The 16,958-nt window shown below is 39.0% G+C and overlaps 4 protein-coding genes across 8 annotated transcripts in view; 3 read left to right on the forward strand and 1 right to left on the reverse strand.

The window, feature by feature from the left end:
* Positions 1-947: 947 nt before the first annotated feature.
* On the forward strand, positions 948-6,942 carry serac1 (serine active site containing 1). The gene is made up of 16 exons (XM_079214599.1): positions 948-1,064; positions 1,200-1,236; positions 1,334-1,476; positions 1,981-2,070; positions 2,679-2,816; positions 2,904-3,025; positions 3,200-3,328; positions 3,471-3,584; positions 4,045-4,207; positions 4,497-4,647; positions 4,747-4,888; positions 5,039-5,139; positions 5,390-5,487; positions 5,646-5,828; positions 5,926-6,069; positions 6,223-6,942. Exons 1-16 carry the CDS (start codon positions 971-973, stop codon positions 6,357-6,359), a joined length of 1,986 nt encoding a protein of 661 aa, XP_079070725.1. The 5' UTR covers positions 948-970; the 3' UTR covers positions 6,360-6,942.
* Positions 6,943-7,293: 351 nt separating this feature from the next.
* On the forward strand, positions 7,294-8,509 carry gtf2h5 (general transcription factor IIH, polypeptide 5). 2 transcript variants are annotated; one of them, XM_079214878.1, is made up of 3 exons: positions 7,294-7,330; positions 7,719-7,783; positions 7,963-8,509. In XM_079214878.1, the coding sequence occupies exons 2-3, from the start codon at positions 7,749-7,751 to the stop codon at positions 8,141-8,143; spliced, it is 216 nt and encodes a 71-aa protein (XP_079071004.1). In that variant the 5' UTR covers positions 7,294-7,330; positions 7,719-7,748; the 3' UTR covers positions 8,144-8,509. The 2 variants fall into 2 exon arrangements, with proteins under 2 accessions (XP_079071004.1, XP_079071003.1); XM_079214877.1 differs by having other exon boundaries at positions 7,298-7,320.
* A 2,017-nt stretch (positions 8,510-10,526) lies between these two features.
* dynlt1b (dynein light chain Tctex-type 1b) lies at positions 10,527-11,882 on the forward strand. The gene is made up of 5 exons (XM_079216317.1): positions 10,527-10,560; positions 10,735-10,776; positions 11,256-11,379; positions 11,466-11,543; positions 11,664-11,882. The coding sequence occupies exons 1-5, from the start codon at positions 10,534-10,536 to the stop codon at positions 11,732-11,734; spliced, it is 342 nt and encodes a 113-aa protein (XP_079072443.1). The 5' UTR covers positions 10,527-10,533; the 3' UTR covers positions 11,735-11,882.
* Positions 11,883-11,887: 5 nt separating this feature from the next.
* The window catches only part of tmem181 (transmembrane protein 181), a gene marked incomplete at its 5' end in the record, with an annotated part of 7,568 nt that continues 2,497 nt past the window's right edge, over positions 11,888-16,958 (reverse strand). The window contains 15 exons of one of the 4 annotated variants that reach the window (XM_079216315.1): positions 11,888-13,268; positions 13,376-13,442; positions 13,527-13,613; positions 13,704-13,813; positions 14,007-14,058; positions 14,144-14,246; positions 14,372-14,429; positions 14,523-14,614; positions 14,709-14,839; positions 15,087-15,186; positions 15,307-15,387; positions 15,488-15,604; positions 15,875-15,993; positions 16,130-16,220; positions 16,913-16,958. The exon at positions 16,913-16,958 is cut by the window's right edge and continues 22 nt beyond it. In XM_079216315.1, coding sequence (XP_079072441.1) covers positions 13,184-13,268; positions 13,376-13,442; positions 13,527-13,613; positions 13,704-13,813; positions 14,007-14,058; positions 14,144-14,246; positions 14,372-14,429; positions 14,523-14,614; positions 14,709-14,839; positions 15,087-15,186; positions 15,307-15,387; positions 15,488-15,604; positions 15,875-15,993; positions 16,130-16,220; positions 16,913-16,958 — 1,339 coding nt within the window. In that variant the 3' untranslated portion in view covers positions 11,888-13,183. Of the gene's footprint in view, positions 13,269-13,375; positions 13,443-13,526; positions 13,614-13,703; positions 13,814-14,006; positions 14,059-14,143; positions 14,247-14,371; positions 14,430-14,522; positions 14,615-14,708; positions 14,840-15,086; positions 15,187-15,306; positions 15,388-15,487; positions 15,605-15,838; positions 15,994-16,129; positions 16,221-16,912 lie in introns of all 4 variants that reach the window. The other 3 variants (XM_079216316.1, XM_079216314.1, XM_079216313.1) reach the window with 3 other exon arrangements.

The raw sequence follows: 16,958 nt of genomic DNA on the forward strand, positions 1-16,958 counted from the left end.
ATGTCTGTGAAACCAGTATAAAAAAAGCAGGGTTGTCATATTTTGTTTGTGAAGAATCAGAGTTACTCATGACAACAACAGCTGAGGTGGTGACGTCATCAAGTCAGCTGCTGTTCCAATTGCAGAAAGATCGTCCTGCATTCTCCTGTCTTTGAGAGTCTGGACTTCCAAGTCCAGACTCCAAAAGTTCACAAGTCCGTACTTGTGTACTTGGGTATTGAGAAACGGCCATTATTCTACTGCAGGTTGACTGAGCGTAACAACGTCACGTGGTCAAAGATGACGTATTATTTGTGAGACAAGTTTCCGTCGTGCTTTTGTGTTCAACACCGGGCGCTTCAGCCGTGGAGGACATTCCTGTAGTCCTCTTGCGGCGGGTCGATAAACAAGGTAAATGTCAAGTGTTCAACGATGAAAACCAACCCGCATGAAACGATTCACGGCAACTTCACCGGCCAGCTGGGAGCGAACAGCTAGCTGCTAGCGGAAAGCTTGACAAGGGAAACATTTGCCAAAAGCTAACGTTAAACCTTGAGTAGTTTAGTGTTAGCTCGCGCTTAGTTTATCTTGTTGTTCCAGTTTATATTAACTTTAGCGACATGAGTGTCTCGTAGCTTGATTTAGTTTGACACAAAGCGGAAGGATGGACTCACTGACTGATGGTTGAGGAAGCTACTGGCTTGTTATTCCGAGTTAACTGCAGCTAAGTTAGCTAACTAGAGCTAGAGGACTTTATTTGACTTATTAGCTCAATAAATTAGCAAGTTGACTATTAATGCTCCGGACTGTTGTTTTGCCTTGATCGCTCCATGACGTAGACCGTTCATTATATAGTTAGATAACATTACATGAAATACGCCTCACGTCTGACTCTATGGTATGTACGTGTCTAGTTTAAGGTTGTAAAAAGTTGTTGTTGTTCCTCTGAGGTGGTCAAGTTATGAACTCAACATACTGGTGCAGGTGCAGGATGTCTGGTGCAGCTCTGCGACTGATCCGCTGTCGGAGGCTGAGCACAGCTGGGCCGCCTGGAGTCAGGAAAGTGTTTCAGTGGAAACATTTAAGTAAGTTATTATGAGACACTGTGTATACCGTGTATTGTGCTATCTCTGAATACACAGATTCAACCTTTATGCTTCTGTGAGCACATCTTCAAACACTCATCTATTATGGATTCATTTCCCACCCCTTACATGTAGGGAAGGTTGCTAAGGTAACTGGTGCAGTGGTCTCGGGGTAAGTTACAGTATTCACACATAATGTACTTTGATCCTTGACTTATGTGAAAAGATCTCTCACTGTGGGCCACAGCTTATCCATTGTCTTTCTGCAGGGGCTGTCTTTTTATCACTTACGAAGTGGTGGCCTTGAACAAGGCTGTGACCATTGACACAAGTGCAATCCTTCAGGAGAAGTACAAGTCTTACGTCTATCTGAAAGCAACGCCCTCCGATGAAAGGGAGAACCTTACTGCAGGTACTGAATGTCATCCACCTAGACTTTATGACTACATTGAGAAATGACTATGTGTTCGTTTTAAAATACTTTACAAGACTGAAAAGAATAAGACCTTTTTGAGATTTTGTTTTAGTTCTGATGTTTTGTTTTTGGACTTCCCAGACCAGCTAGATAACATCTGCAATATGCTGAATGGCTTTATAACTTTCTTGTATGAGCACAACATTATACAGGGTTTTTGCCATGTTCAGGTGCCAAGTGACATCCGTTATCATTACTCCCAGTCTTTCCTTCCCCTATCTACTATCTCTCCTGCATGAATGTGTGGGTCAGCCTGTTTACTGATCTCACTTCCACTGGTCAAGGTTCTCTTATTTAATGGAAACGATCACCTCCCAACCAATACTGAGCTACAAATGAGCAAACATTACTAAATAGCTTATGTTATCTTGGTAGTGTTGTTATAAAAATGTAATTTTAATTTTCTAGGTCATAGTAGTATTTTTCCACAAATCTGTCTAGGGCTGACACACAAAGCAAGGAGGGAACTTCATAAAGCAGCGAGGCGGTTTCTGGAAATATCATCGAGGGTTTTGCTGCAATCACTAGATGGTAAGAAACCAAAAGTTGTCATATCTTAAATTTCACAGTTTGAGCCGTAGTACGGCCCCTCACGTTTCTAAGATTGGAAAGCAGAAGTTGCTGCTAATAGAAGAACAGATATGTATTCTCATAAAACTACAGTTGAAGACTCATTTGTATGTGGCGTGTGCACATGAAGGTTACAGGAAACACCTGCTTTGTACATGCACTTCCTGTTTTGATGTCCCATAGTTTGTGCATCAATGTGTATATCGTGCAATTGGCTGTAATTTACATGATTTATTGTTTTGTTTGCCCTATATTCTAACTGTATTAATCACTCATGATTTGTAAATGGAAATGCACAGATTGTTTTTAATGATAGAAATGTGATATATTTTCCATAAATTATCTAATAAATCAACTTTTGACCTTTTTTAAATGAAAAGCTGCCCAGTTGATGACAGAAGTTTTGAAACCACAAGGTAAAAGTGGTAGTGTAGATACTGGTAGTTAGTCATGGTAAATACAGTTTGAATGTAATTTCACAGTGCCTTGAGCAATATTTGTTTACCCTGTATCCACCTCATTCTGGAAATGTTCAGCAAGTCAGTAAGCTTTCCATTTGTATGTCTTAGACTTAGAGCACTTCAACCATGGGGATGCAGAACCACATGAGGTGGCATTATGGGTCTTATTGAAGAAGACAATGTCAGCCAATAAAGCCATCAGACTACAAGCCGTTCAGGAGCTTGCAGAAAATCATAACTGGCACGGTAAAATACACAACATTGTTGCATATCACTTCCGGTTCACTGTAAACCTGAGGTGGGATTAGTTCACACCTGTTGTCAATAACGCAGACTACCAGTACCAGACAGCAGCCCAGGTTATAGACCAGCGAACAGCAGTGGGCCTGTCTCGGACCCCTCAGGTAGACCTTCGATTCTTCCTGCGCTCACCTGCACTGCCTGACCTGGAGGATGTAAGTATCTCCATAGATCGGTCTATTATGTAGGATACCTCAAAAGCTCTATTACTTCAAAGTGCAAGTGACACTATTCAACTATTAACTATTCTATTCTATTGATTGTTTACAATATAATTACACCACATAGGTATATAAGATGATGAATATGATGTTTCCACTTCTTCACAGGGTTTGTCAGCAGAGGATGGACTGAGGCAACTGCTGGCGTCTTTGCCTCAGTCTGAGGTGGACAAATGTGTTCAGTACTTTACCTCACTGGCCCTCAGAGAGAGCACCCAGTCCTTGGCAGCACAACGGGTAATTGAGACGGAATCATGGACTCACGCATGCACTTCTGAAGACAGTCTTTTGGAAAGTGGCGACCTAGAACATAAACCGGCGGGAGAACAACAAAATCTTGAACTCCTCATACTAACGCATACACTCTCCTATGCTGCAGGGTGGCCTTTGGTGTTTTGGAGGTAACGGGCTGCCTTACGCCCAGAGCCTCACCTCTGTTCCCTCTGAGAAGGTGGAATCCTTCTGCCTACAGGCACTGGTACAGCACTCAAAGGTAATGATCGCCATTACGCATCGAAACATAATCTCGTCTTGGAGGAAGTTGTCCGATTCACTTTAGTTAACTAATCATAATTATTGTTAAAACACAACACAGAACAACATTCAACAGCAAGTCTTGTTCATCTTCCCCTGAGATTTAAAAGTAAAAAGCTCATTCATAAAACAAAAAAAACTTTTGTTTTAGTTTGGTTAATTCTGTGGATTCTTATGTTTCATGGTTGAAGGGATTATTGTCATCATGCAAGTATTTAAAAAAAGAGTGCTTTAATTGTATACACGGCACACTGAACTGAAATACATTTCATAGTTTACCGAACGGAAACAACTATAACCCCATCAGTTAGTTTGGTTCGTAGGAAGAAAAAAATCTCCCCTGTTCAGACTGGTTGGTATTGATTGCTCGGCAAGGTGAATAAATGTTCTCAACTTACTGAAACGCATCCGGTTTGCAGGTCCAGAGCCACTGTGACTACATAGTTGCCAACGGTGGTCTGCAGCTCCTGCAGAGGGTTTATCAGCTTCGTAGAGACTCCCTGAAGATTCAGAGGAACATTGTTCGTATCATAGGAAATCTGGCGCTCAATGAGAGTGTTCACCAGGCCATATCCCAGTCTGGTAAGTCTGCAACTCCTCTGATTATTCCATGGAGAGGTCTAGTTATGTGTAATCTTGACTGGGTGTACTGAGTATGATGTGTGGATTAAATGTGCCTATTTCATCTGCAGGTAACACATTTTCCATTACAAAGACTTAAAATACTCGTGATTCACACTTCATATGTTTGTGTTTTGTTTTCTGTTATTAATACTTACTGTCCCAATTGTATTAACTTAAAACATAACAACAGATTATAATACAGCCAATATTTTATTTTATTTTTTCCCTACCTATATCTCACCTTCAGGCTGGGTATCGGCTCTGGCTGAGATGATGCAGTCTCCTAATGTCATGCAGGCGTCGCATGCAGCCCGCGCTCTGGCCAACCTGGATAGGGAGACGGTGAAAGAGAAATACCAAGACGGCGTCTATATCCTCCACCCACAAACACGTGACAAGTAGGAAAACGATTCTTTGGTTACATGTGTTTTTAATAAAGTATTAGTTCAATATTATTTTGTATGTAAATCAACACTTGAAAATGTGTTAATTTACAGCCAGCCAATTAAAGCAGATGTGCTCTTCATCCATGGGATTCTTGGGGCAGCTTTTAAGACGTGGAGGCAGAAGGACCGCACAATGTTAGAGGAAGAGAAGGAGGCAGAAAGCAGGGAGGACTACACCGAGTGCTGGCCAAGGGTGAGAGATTCACATTATTCCTATAATTACTGTAGAATATGGTGGATCACCATTAAGTGTCTTTCCATGTTTTTCCTCCTACATTTTTAGCTTCAATCTTTAAAACAACTATGAATTCTTCTTTGTTATTATGTCCCCTCTTATTGACAGTCGTGGTTGGCTGCCGACTGTCCAAATCTGAGAATACTATCAGTGGAGTATGACAGTCACCTCAGTGACTGGATGGCCAAGTGTCCCGCTGAGAATCAGATGTGAGGAATCTGTAATTTCTTCATGGATAAAATATTGTTCCAATGTGCATGTGACTTTGATTACTTACCAATAGTAATAACTCTATTTTTTGCATAACTCATCCAACATCATGACTATTTAAATCTAATTAAACTACAATGCTTAATTCAATTAAATGTTTAATTATCCTAAATGTTCTAGTATTTATTATGACCAATTCCAACAGATTCTCAAAAAGTGAACTGTTGAATCATTCTTTGGTCTCTTCAGGAAGTCATTGGCCTACAGAAGTCAAGAGCTACTAAAAAAGTTAAAACTGGCCGGAGTTGGAGAGAGGCCTGTGGTCTGGGTAGCCCACAGTATGGGAGGTATTCTGTCAGAGCTTTCCTTCTACAAGCACTTCAGAGTTTTACTCAAATCCCTTGAATGCCACATGAAAAACAAATGGTGTGATCTCATTTCACACCTGTACCTACATGTGATTATGTGTATCTACTTTAAAAGTTGTGCTTATTGTGTTTGCCAGGATTGCTTGTGAAGAAAATGCTGCTGGATGCCTCAGAAGACCCAGATATGCAAGGACTGTTAAAGAACACCAAGGGAATTATGTTCTATAGTGTTCCTCACCATGGCACCTTTATGGCAGAGTACTCGGTCAGTGTCAGATATCTTCTCTTTCCCTCGGTAGAAGTCAGAGAACTTTGCAAAGGTAGGTGGTTAAAATGAATTATGGGGTCCATCACTGTCTTGTGTTTTATAGAAAATGTTCAATATCTATTTTAAGTTGTTGTCCATGTGCTTTTAAGACTCTCCGGCACTGCGCAACCTTAATGAGGACTTCCTGAACATGGCCAAAGAAAAGGAATTCAAGGTGCTGAGCTTTGCAGAGACGCTGCCAACAAACATTGGTCCCATGCTCAAGATACTAGTGGTACCAACACAGTCAGCAAGTATGTAACAATAATGCATGTGTGAAATGAGACACATTCATCTGTGATGTATAGCTTAAATATGAATGCATGTGCAAAAAGAGCATTGATCTTGAAAGCAGTATGTCTGGTTCTTTTAGCTCTTACCTTGAACCGGCTCTGGTTTGGTTTCAGATCTCGGCATTGGGGAGCTCATCGAGGTGGACGTAGATCATCTCAACATCTGCAAGCCAGAGAAGAAGGACTCATTTCTTTACAAGCGGAGCCTTCAGTTCATCCTGGAAGCACTGCAGAGCTACATTAGCCAGTGACTCGGATATATGAACCTCACACACTGATAGAACCTAATATTTACTTGAAATGGGGGAGACCGCTGACTAAATGAAAACATAACTGCCTATCCTTAATGCACACTTACATAAACAACCACTAATGTAATCATAAGATGATTATATTTTTTACAAATTGATTGCTGTGAGCTGTCAGTTTTGATAAAAATGTTTGCTCTACTAGTCATCCTCCAAGATTGGTCTCTCAGAATTTTAAATATCATTCACATCTTTAAAGAACATAATTACAAATGTCAACTAATTTACATTTATCAATCATCATCTTTGATTGACCAGTTTCACATTTGACACAATATGCTCATACAATATATATTTACTTAAAGATGCACTGAACTGTATTTGCCACTCAGGCTCCTTTAGTACTTTTGACCAGATAGGTTTTATTTTGTAATTTATGTATTTTATTCTAACTACAGTATATCAGTCATATTGTCTGCCAAACATATTCCTTCCTGAACTTTACCTCAAATGGACCTGTATTAATATAATTCAGGTTGCTTTATTTGTTTGTAGTCCAAATTGCCTCAAGCAATGCTGACAATGAATAAATGTATAAAGTTGGAATCTGACTTGTCTGTGTTCAGCATATTTTTTTTTATCTCAAAGACACTTTGCAATGCATATCTCATTTAATGTTTTTTTTATGCATTGATTAGACTATTGTGGGGAATGTTGTAAATCATTGAACATGAATGCTATGGCAATACTGGACTGTTATATAACTTACCTATCACAAGATTAGCTGTTTTCATCATTGTTGAATACAGTATAGCTTTTTACAATGAATGGTAATAGTAATTTACGACATTTAAATAAACTGTATTTATGCCACGCGCAATCTTTGGATCGCAGAAGATTGTCCCTCGGAACAGCCCGTACGTCACCACAACGCTCAGAAACCAGGAACAACCACAGCGCTCAGGTTGGTGAAGGTCCGTCTCTTGTCCAACTCAAGTCCTTCGCTTGAATAAAACCATGTATCTCATCTTTATTGGTGGCGTAATCTGTTCATTATTTTGTAAATCGCAGAATAGCTGCGGGGCCATGACACGTACCTTTGAACTAACGTCAGGGATAACTAGCTAGCCTCTTAAAACAAAAGCTAACGCTAGCAGATGTTCTTAAACACTAACGTTACTTAATGTGAAGCATGCTGTCTCGTTAAAAAACAAACAAAGACCGAGACCTAAACATGGCAACTTTTAAAACTTCGGTTTATGTTTTTTTAATTGTAATGTACTGTTCCTGGTCTGCCCATTGCCTTCGTTAGCTCGTGTTTACTGCCAGGGAAGTAACACATCTTTGTTTACTGTGCTGCAGGTTTTTGAGGGTTTCTCTCCACCCGTCAACATGGTCAACGTACACAAAGGTGTCCTTGTCGAATGGTAAGGGTATATGTGTCTAGATCACGTATTCTGAATGTCAATATTCCTCTACTGATGCACCAAAATAAAATATTCAATGAAATGTAGTCATTAACTGAAGTACGTTAATCCTCACATTTGTGCAGAATATAATTATGTATGAAGATGTTCCCTTTGCTACCCTCTCCTCACTGGACCAGTGATCCTGCCATGAAGCAGTTCCTCCTCTTCCTGGATGAAAAAATGGCCTTGGGAAAGAAGTTCATCCTCAAGGACCTTGACGACACGCATGTCTTCATCCTTGCAGAGGTGGTTCAGATCCTGCAGGAGAGAGTTGGCGAGTTAATGGACCAGAATTCATTCACCGCCACACAGAAATGAGACAAAGAAGTCTTGCTCCTTGGACTTAAGACTGTTTAAGAGTTTGTATTAAATTAACAATTGTTTGCAATGTTTTAACTGCAGACTGAAATGGCACAGTTGCCAGTTTTTTTTTTTTTTACAATAATGTGAAAAAAACTTTAAAAAGGTGGAAACAAAATGTTTACCTGTGTGACCTAATTTGTGCTTTCTTTCAATTATGTCCATTCATACATTTGTTTCTTGGTTTAAATTGACATTTTTACATCTGCCTTGGTTTTAAATGGATTGTTCTTGAAAGCAGACGAAATTAAATCAGTAGACCAAAGTGAAGAGCAACCGGCTGGCCTAAACCAAGTTGGATTCGCCCTGATTTTGATTTTTCGCTTAATTTTGAATCCAGTCTTCAATGTGATAATTTTGTTTTCCATCGACTATTCTTATGTAAGTTTGTTCTCGACAAATTACACAAAGAAGATATCAATATATCAACTTGAATATTTCGTTCATCAATATCTGATGTGTGATTTAAGTGTTCCCTTAATTTTTTGAGCAGTGTGTGATCCCCAGGTAGGAGACGTGTCAGGTATAAAAACTGATGAGCACAAATAGCACATTTGATCTTAACTAAAAGGCCAAGAAGCAAGACAAAATAATTACGTAGTACATGTTATATATACTCTTATTATTATTATTCCATTTCACTGTATACTATATTGTATGCATCCCATTCTTTACAATGTGATTTTCACATGTGTGAATGTTATAATGTATCCACAACAGACAGCTTATAGTGAACAATATTAACAACGGAGAGTGCAAACAGAGTCCCTTGAGAAGAGATGGTCCATATCCCATCATGCAATGCTGTATTTCCATATCAAAAGTCAACCCAAAATCACCAGTGTTATCTATTTGACGCCAACAAGTGAGAAACCGCTCAACTGGCCTGAAAATCAACTATGGACGTGCAGTTTGGTGGAACTTGAGCATAGGGATGTCTTATGGATATAAAGATAGTTTTAATCTTTGTTTTGTTAATTTATATTTGACATCAAGAGGGTTTAAGCACTAATCTGTACCAAACATATATACGATTGCAAACCTTTGTGACGAAAGTTACGTTATAATAGTTAATGCTGTTTCTGGTCACTTGCTGTGTTACTTCCCAAATAAGCACTACGAAAGAGTAACCTTGCCTTAAGATCCTCTTTATAGATCTAATGGAGGTATAACTGTTAAGTTAAAATATATGATTGGCATTTAGTATAGCTATTTCTAATGACGAGATAGTGTGGATGAAAATGAACAAAAGGCAGGACTTTAAGCTTTAACTGCCTGAGACTCTTGAGAACCTTGAAATCTAACAGTTAGGTTAGCTTAATATATAGATTTAGTTTAAGACATAATTCATATATACCTTTAGCTAGAAGCAATAGAGTGAGGTTAAGGGTAATGTAAGGACATGCTTAGCTTTAATGACTTTTACCTTAATTAATGTTACCAAATTCACTGAGACAGTTAGCTTAATGCTATGTTAACATTACTACTGTGAGGTATTGTTAAATTAGAGTAGTTAGTTTTCCTAAACACATAAGTTCGGCAGACTGGGAGAGCAACATTAGCTGTTGACTCAATATTAGCAGAATAACATAGCCTTAAATACTCCTACCTTCCGTTAACTCTTTAGCTAGCATCTCAGCTAGTCTAGCGAACCTAGCAGTTGCACAAAACTTGACGAGCAAACGCTAAGGTGTTATCCTGAACATTAACAATTAATACCGGGATACTATGAGGAATAACTATATAATACACTGTCCAAAAAATCTTTTTTGTAAAAGCATTAAACCTTCACCTCCATGAAATTGTCCTCAAGACAGCAAGTGAAAAAAAAGTGCGTCCACTTGATGTCATTTACGTTAAATGATCAGCATGGGGCGGTATCTCACCCTGTTTACTTTTAGTTTTATAATACTTATGTATTTTATTTTATCATGACAATGAACATGTACTGGCAAATCAAATCAGATAGATCATCTCATCAGATTTTTTTACGGCTGCAGCAGTGCAATCATTGTTAATTTAATCAATTAACGTTACTTGTTTGAATGAAAATAAATAGATAATAAATGTATACAAGTGACAAGTGGTCACTTGTATCGAGCAATTTTCATCATATTGGATATAGTCAATTGATTCAGTTAATAATATTGTTACTTAGCTAGTTTGACGGCCATTCGTGATTTTATAAGTTAATTTTATCACAGCACACAGTTTATTATTTAGTTTTTCAGCTTATAAAAAAAGTTTTCAGTCGGTTCCTTTATTCTGAAGGAATACGACCGGAAGTCTCCTCGGTGACTCGCTCTTGTATAGCGCTGTGCTTGATTCACACGTCGGAGGCTCTAGTGATGGACGAGTATCAGACGGAAGAGGAGGTTTGTTTCATACTTCAAACTAATTATTTAAGAAAACGCTCAGATATTCCCACAAAACATTCTGTCTTTGAAGGTCTTTCCTAATAATGCCGATTTAGCTAACTGTTACTTGTTTGACGACAGCCACGACGAGCGGCTAGCATGAACTGAACTGTGTTGTTTATCACCAAACAGACGGTGTTCGTCGTTGAAGAAGTGAGCAAAATCATTAAAGAGGTAATGTAAAAAGACATATTTATCCACCGAGTTTATGCATCGGCTCAAAGGCTAGCGTTAGTTTGGTTCTTCACCGACCTATTGGTTGCTAAGGGCACTGTAACGGTTGCTAGGCACCGTCCATAACCTAACTCTTAGAATGTATGCCATAAAACAGAATCATTAAAAGCTTGTCCCGCTACAGTTGTGTTCTATATTGTGCAGATTGCAAGGCCGTTGATTTATAACATCCACTATTACAGTATAATTGCAAGGCTATTAGAGTGTGTGTGTGTGTGTGTGTGGGGGGGGGGGGGGGGGGGTCAGTTAAAGGTATGTCAGTGTGTGCGTTTGGGGATCAGCAGTATGACTGTGTGTGTGTGTGTGTGTGTGTGTGTGTGTGTGTGTGTGTGTGTGTGTGTGTGTGTGTCAGTTAAAAGTATGTCAGGATGTGTGTGAGGATTTGTTGAAGACTTTGTTGACACTGTCTCTCTCGGCAGTCCGTAGAAGCAGCCATAGGAGGAAATGCCTACCAGCACAACAGAGTAAACCACTGGACCACCAGTGTCGTGGAGCAGTGCCTCAGTCAACTCAGCAAACTCGGGAAGCCTTTCAAATATATAGGTACGCGCGCTGCTGCAGTGCAACGATACTATTATTACAGTTCTTGGTCTATGTAGTTGGTGTTAAAAGACAGTGTTTTCCCACAGTAACCTGTATCATCATGCAAAAAAATGGAGCCGGTCTGCAAACAGCTAACACGTGCTTCTGGGACAACTCTACTGATGGTAAAACACAATGTTCATGTAATATGTTCTCTCTGTCTGAGACTGGTGACTTTTTGTCACATACTTTAAATTTGTACATGTTGAGAGGATATTGAATGTTTTGTATATTACACCCAACAGGAAGCTGTGCGGTGAGATGGGAGAACAAGTCCATGTACTGTATCGTCAGTGTTTTTGGGCTGGCCATCTGAACCAACTACAATGCACCTGAAGTGTTTAAAATCTGTAGGGTGTTGTGTATTTTTCTAAACCAGCATGTTATGTTTGGTCAAGCTGGCTATATTTGAATAAACTGTTATATTTTTGGAATAAGTGCTTACTGATTAAAACAAATACTGTGCTGTATACACGTTGCTTTATTTACATGTGACAAGACAGAGTGCTACATGTACAGCTTTTATCTTATGAAGCAACAATAATTGTAGGAATTTCCAACATTTTTACAATTATGCCAAAGCATTTATCAATTTGAGACTGTAGCCCATGTAAAAGAAACGTAAAGACAAGGCACCATCTTGATTTGAATATATGGAAAACATTTGTTTTGGCTGTTTTTGTCCATACCTCCAGTTTTATAAAATAATAGAAAGGGCAGCAAATCTTACATTGCAAGCTATATAGGGAAAGTTACAGAAGGAAGAAGAATTGCTTAAAATAATATGTTCAACATAAGGCAAATACATTTGGCCAATGGTATATCTACTGTATGTGTGGGGATAACAAATATTTAACATACGTCAGTAGTCCTCTTCATTCAGTTGTGTAAAATCCAAGCAATTCACCAAAACCAATCATCCAGGTAGTAAGATAATTCAGTATTAAGTCGTCACTTTTTAGCAAAATGAGTTAAATTGTTAAAGTAGTGCAATGACAAAGCTGCTTTCCAAGGGAAGAAGTGGTTAGAGAAGTGAGACCTACTCCTGCCAAGGCTCTCTGTATAAAAAAAAAACATGTCTGAGGAAAAAGAATTCATCAACAGCTAACATTGCTATGGCACTTTAAGTCAGTCATTGCTCATGCCAGTGCTGGTGAGTATGAGTATGAGTATGAGTATCATCATCATCATCATCATCATCATAATAAGCCTAGTCTACTTTCCATTACCGCTATAATGTAACATAGCTTTGGCCCGATAAATGCGTTCTCATTCTTCTCAGACTGTCAGATAACAGAATGTAATGGCAGAAACAACACAATAGAGTGACAACAGTGGTACAACGGAAAGCATTAAAAATAACATTGATTTCTCACAAAAAAAACAAAAAAGAAAATCCCAAATTAATACTTGCACTTTACCCAATCAATTCCAACTCTCAGGTTGTGAAGAAATGAAAGAAAACAGTTTGCAAACGTGTACACATTGTATCATTGTACATCCATTTGTTTCCTTTGTTTTCAATGAGAGGGAAAGCATGAAGAAAAAATTGAGTGGCTACTTGCCTCAACTTTCAGTAAAATACAGTACATTCAGTAGACGTGGAACTTTAAAAAATATATAATTATGTACACATACAGTATATCATTTTATAATACCAATGCAACTACTCCTTATTTACACATACACATGATAGTTTGTTGTATTGTATTCTCATAGTTTCCAACAGGGACACAACAAAGGAACAAGCCAATTAGAGGCCTCATCAGTCACTGTCACTCTCATCCTGGTACTTGGCGGTTGCTTTGATAGCACGTCCATTTTGTAAAGGCATGTCTTCATAATCACTCCTTTACAAAAGACAAAAGTAAACATCAGCTGGTTCATGCAAGTCCACACGGAATACCACCTCACAGACTATGAGGATCAACAATTCATAAGAAAAAAAAATGCTTACCCATATATTACTTCATCATCAGAGTCATTTAGCATGGAGAAAGCAGGATTATCCTTCAACTGGGAGTCTGGAAAAATTAAACAGTTAGGTTAATACATGACATCATCTTCATTATCTACTGAATTGAAATTGTAGTGTATTTATTACCTACCATAAAGTGCATTTTTGGAGGGGGAATACACAAATGCCAATGTGTACAAGTAAAAGTTGAGTAGACCATAGAATGATAAAAATTCAGCTGGTATGTTTGGAGTTAAGGAAAGGTTTCTCACAATTTAAGACATCGACAGGGCATTTCACATGTTATATTTAAATTGCATAATAGTACAAATTAAATATTGTTTTAAAAAGATATAGTTTTGGTAATGAGTAGACAGTTCAGCCACAAAATTGTCTTGGAGAGCCTTGGCACCAAACCTCAAGTAGAGAATGACCATGCTGGAGGAGAAAGAGCAACAATATCGACAGGATGAAAGACCGTCACAAAGAGCCGTATCAAACTTTAAAAGCACGCACACACACACACACACACACACACACACACACACACACACACACACACACACACACACACACACACACACAGACACAGCAGGTTCCTTTAGGTTTGGGACTTTCCTTAAAAACACACCTTATAACAAGGACCACAAACGTCAGAGCTGTCAAAAACCTGAGCCGGAGATCTAGTGGTTGAAAACACAGCACATTAATGTAATCATACTAACAGCAATTGACTCAAACACAGAGAGGTGTGGTGTGCTGCGATACCTGAGTAAGGCATGTTCTTGAGTTCAGAACAAGCTCTGACGACCAGGAAAATCAGGTAGAGAATGTAGAGGGCAACTACGATCAGGAAGAATACTTTCATGCCCTGGAGAAATAACATGAGACTTCATTAAACTGGCAGCCAAAAGAATACATAAATATAACAATACTGTCCAAACACTCATGTCAACCTCCTTTACCACAACCTGTACCATTAAAACTTAGTCTCACCTGGAAGTTCGCTATGTCCACTTTATACTGATAGGTAGGGTCTTGGAGTTCATTAACCCTGCACATTCAATAGAGGAGAGCAGATCTTTTCAGTCGTGTTTTTATTCAGAGTTTGAATCAGGCTTTTAGCGGCCGGTGGAGTCAGACTTACGTTTGCCAAATGCCCAGTGTAACCGCCGACAGCCACAGAAGACCTACAATTATCAGCTTCGGCAGGTAGAACGTCAGACATTTCCTCTCACCCTGTGGAAACAACATAAAAACACATGAAATAAGATTCATAATACGATAAAAATGAGAGGAAACCATTTAGGTACATGTGTAGTACTGGACCCACCTGAACCCTGATGCCATGATAAACACAGAGCCAGAAGAGCAGCAGCGCACACAGGAACAGAGCCTGGAAGAAAGTGTCTAACGTCCCTGGAAACCAGCTGTTCACCAGGAATGACAGCGGGAAAAATGGATCTGAACAGCAAAAGCAACAAAACACACTAAGCAACACACCTGACATTGAAGTTGGACTTCTTTTACGATGGACAGGACAAATGTAACGTTGGCAGTTGACACATGGAATCACAACAGTTTGGATGTGATCACAAAAATGTGCAGTTGTAATGGTTAAAATTAGCTAGATTGGGGAAGCCAGATTGTACAGGTTGTATTTTAGGGTTAAAATATGACTTGAGGAGAGAGAGAAAATACTGAAGCTCACCATTGTAGAGTAACAGCATAGGGAGCAGGATGGACATCCACTTCTGTTCTATGCCCCAATCCCTCATAGAAAACTTCCTCAGCGAGTGTGCAAACAAACACTGGGACAGGCAGAACACAGATTGTCTTTTGTTCACGGTCATGTTTTGGTCGGATTGGAATACAGATTATGCGACATTCATGAGGATTAAGAACCAAAAAAAAGTGATCTGTGCTCTTACCGTCACCATAAAGGTCAGCACCACAAAGACAAACCGGAACCAGATCTCCACTTGAGAGAAGCTGGCGTTGTACGTTTTCCACTGAGGAGAAATTTTAAAATTTTGAACAAAAGCAAAAGAAACAAAAATAGTAAAAAGGCAAAAGTAAAAAGTTTAGCAGTGTGCAGCGTTTGTCACGTACCACAAACTTGACCTTCATTTCATATGTGATATTTTCAAGGCCGTTGAAGCTGACCATGACCTGGTACTGGGTGTAGTTTAGATAGCCAAGATGGAGCACAATGATCTCATCACATTTCTGGAAGGAGAAGCAAGCAACGCACAGTTTGCTCAGTCAACAATCCAACTGTACTTACTTGTGCATAAATAAACTGCTCTGAGGATGTTACTGTGTCACATGATGATCAAAACTCAACCCTGCACTCATGGCTACACTGGAACTTATTTATTTAATACCATAAATTACTTCAAAATCATACTGCTGTGCTGGTTGCTGCTGCCTGACTAAATGATTAATGACAATCCAGCCTACTGTGAGAGAGGAAGGTGTTTGCTGATTGACACTTACGGCCCCGCAGTGTAACGTCCGTGATTTCTGGTGCGCATTGTTGATGTGCATCACACTGGCGTCCTGCATCACTCCTTTTAGCTCAACATTGATCTCAAAAGGCTGCTGGAAGTCTCCCACTGACACAGACGGCAATACAAAACATGTCGTTATTAACCAAAACCAAGGAGGTTTCCAAAATAATGAACGAGAAAAGCTATTTCTCTCATTCAAATGTCACGATAAACAGTTGTTATCTGTATCCGGTGGTCTTACTATTGCTGTGTTCAACCTGCATCACGCAGGTGAGCCATAGCTGCTGGTTGTAGGTGGTGAGGGGAGGCGACACTAAATTGAAGGGCCCAGTCTGAAAACATACAATGATTTAAATCATTCATTTACTAATCATTATAAGGGATACTTATCAATGAAAGTTACTGAAATGCACAATATGTTAATACAGTAAGAACGCATTTTGCTTGGATCATATCTCAAAAACCCAAAGATTTTCTCTGAAGATGAAATGATGCATTCAATCAGGAGTGGAGGGTTAAAAGGTTGGAATAGCATGATAAACAACAATGTGTTATAAACTAAATAATATCGTTGCAATTAAAGTAAATTCAACTGTACATCTGTGTGTGTACAATGTATTGGAAGATAATCCTCTCTTAAACATGTACAACTTTTCAATCAGTTGTATACTGATTAATTATATTACCAAAAAATGAGAGATGAGATGAATCAACATAAAAAGGTGTTACACAGACACACACACCAAAAAAACAATGAGCTGAATTGCCAGAAGGCAGAGCGTGACAGTTAAAATGTCTGTAGTTGGTCTACAGAAAGGACACAATTGTCCCTTACAGCATCTCAAGTGAAGTGAACAACCTGTTCAAAGCAAACGCAACGAAATACATGTGCAGTACATGGGCATTATGGACAGCGGTATTCTGCAAAAATCGCACCAGTTCATCATCATGAATGTGATTGCGTCCATTACCCTGACATTCATATCAAACATGAATGTGTCCTGCTTGCTATAATCAAACGTACCTTAACCGAGAGGTTTTTGAGAAGTAAGTGATCTCCACTGTGCACT

Source organism: Taurulus bubalis (assembly GCF_910589615.1).
Source record: "Taurulus bubalis genome assembly, chromosome: 3".
In the NCBI taxonomy this organism is placed as follows: Eukaryota; Metazoa; Chordata; class Actinopteri; order Perciformes; family Cottidae; genus Taurulus; species Taurulus bubalis.

What these genes read in the sequence shown, in the direction of transcription:
- gtf2h5 (XM_079214878.1), top strand. Translation starts at nt 7,749, where the DNA reads ATGGTCAACGTACACAAAGGTGTCCTTGTCGAATG. An exon ending in AAAGGTGTCCTTGTCGAATG is followed by an intron (nt 7,784 to 7,962) that starts GTAAGGGTATAT and finishes TCACTGGACCAG; the next exon opens with TGATCCTGCCATGAAGCAGT.
- dynlt1b (XM_079216317.1), top strand. Translation starts at nt 10,534, where the DNA reads ATGGACGAGTATCAGACGGAAGAGGAG. An exon ending in AGTATCAGACGGAAGAGGAG is followed by an intron (nt 10,561 to 10,734) that starts GTTTGTTTCATA and finishes ATCACCAAACAG; the next exon opens with ACGGTGTTCGTCGTTGAAGA. An exon ending in GAAGCCTTTCAAATATATAG is followed by an intron (nt 11,380 to 11,465) that starts GTACGCGCGCTG and finishes GTTTTCCCACAG; the next exon opens with TAACCTGTATCATCATGCAA.
- serac1 (XM_079214599.1), top strand. Translation starts at nt 971, where the DNA reads ATGTCTGGTGCAGCTCTGCGACTGATCCGCTGTCGGAGGCTGAGCACA. An exon ending in GTTTCAGTGGAAACATTTAA is followed by an intron (nt 1,065 to 1,199) that starts GTAAGTTATTAT and finishes CCTTACATGTAG; the next exon opens with GGAAGGTTGCTAAGGTAACT. An exon ending in TTTGCTGCAATCACTAGATG is followed by an intron (nt 2,071 to 2,678) that starts GTAAGAAACCAA and finishes TGTATGTCTTAG; the next exon opens with ACTTAGAGCACTTCAACCAT.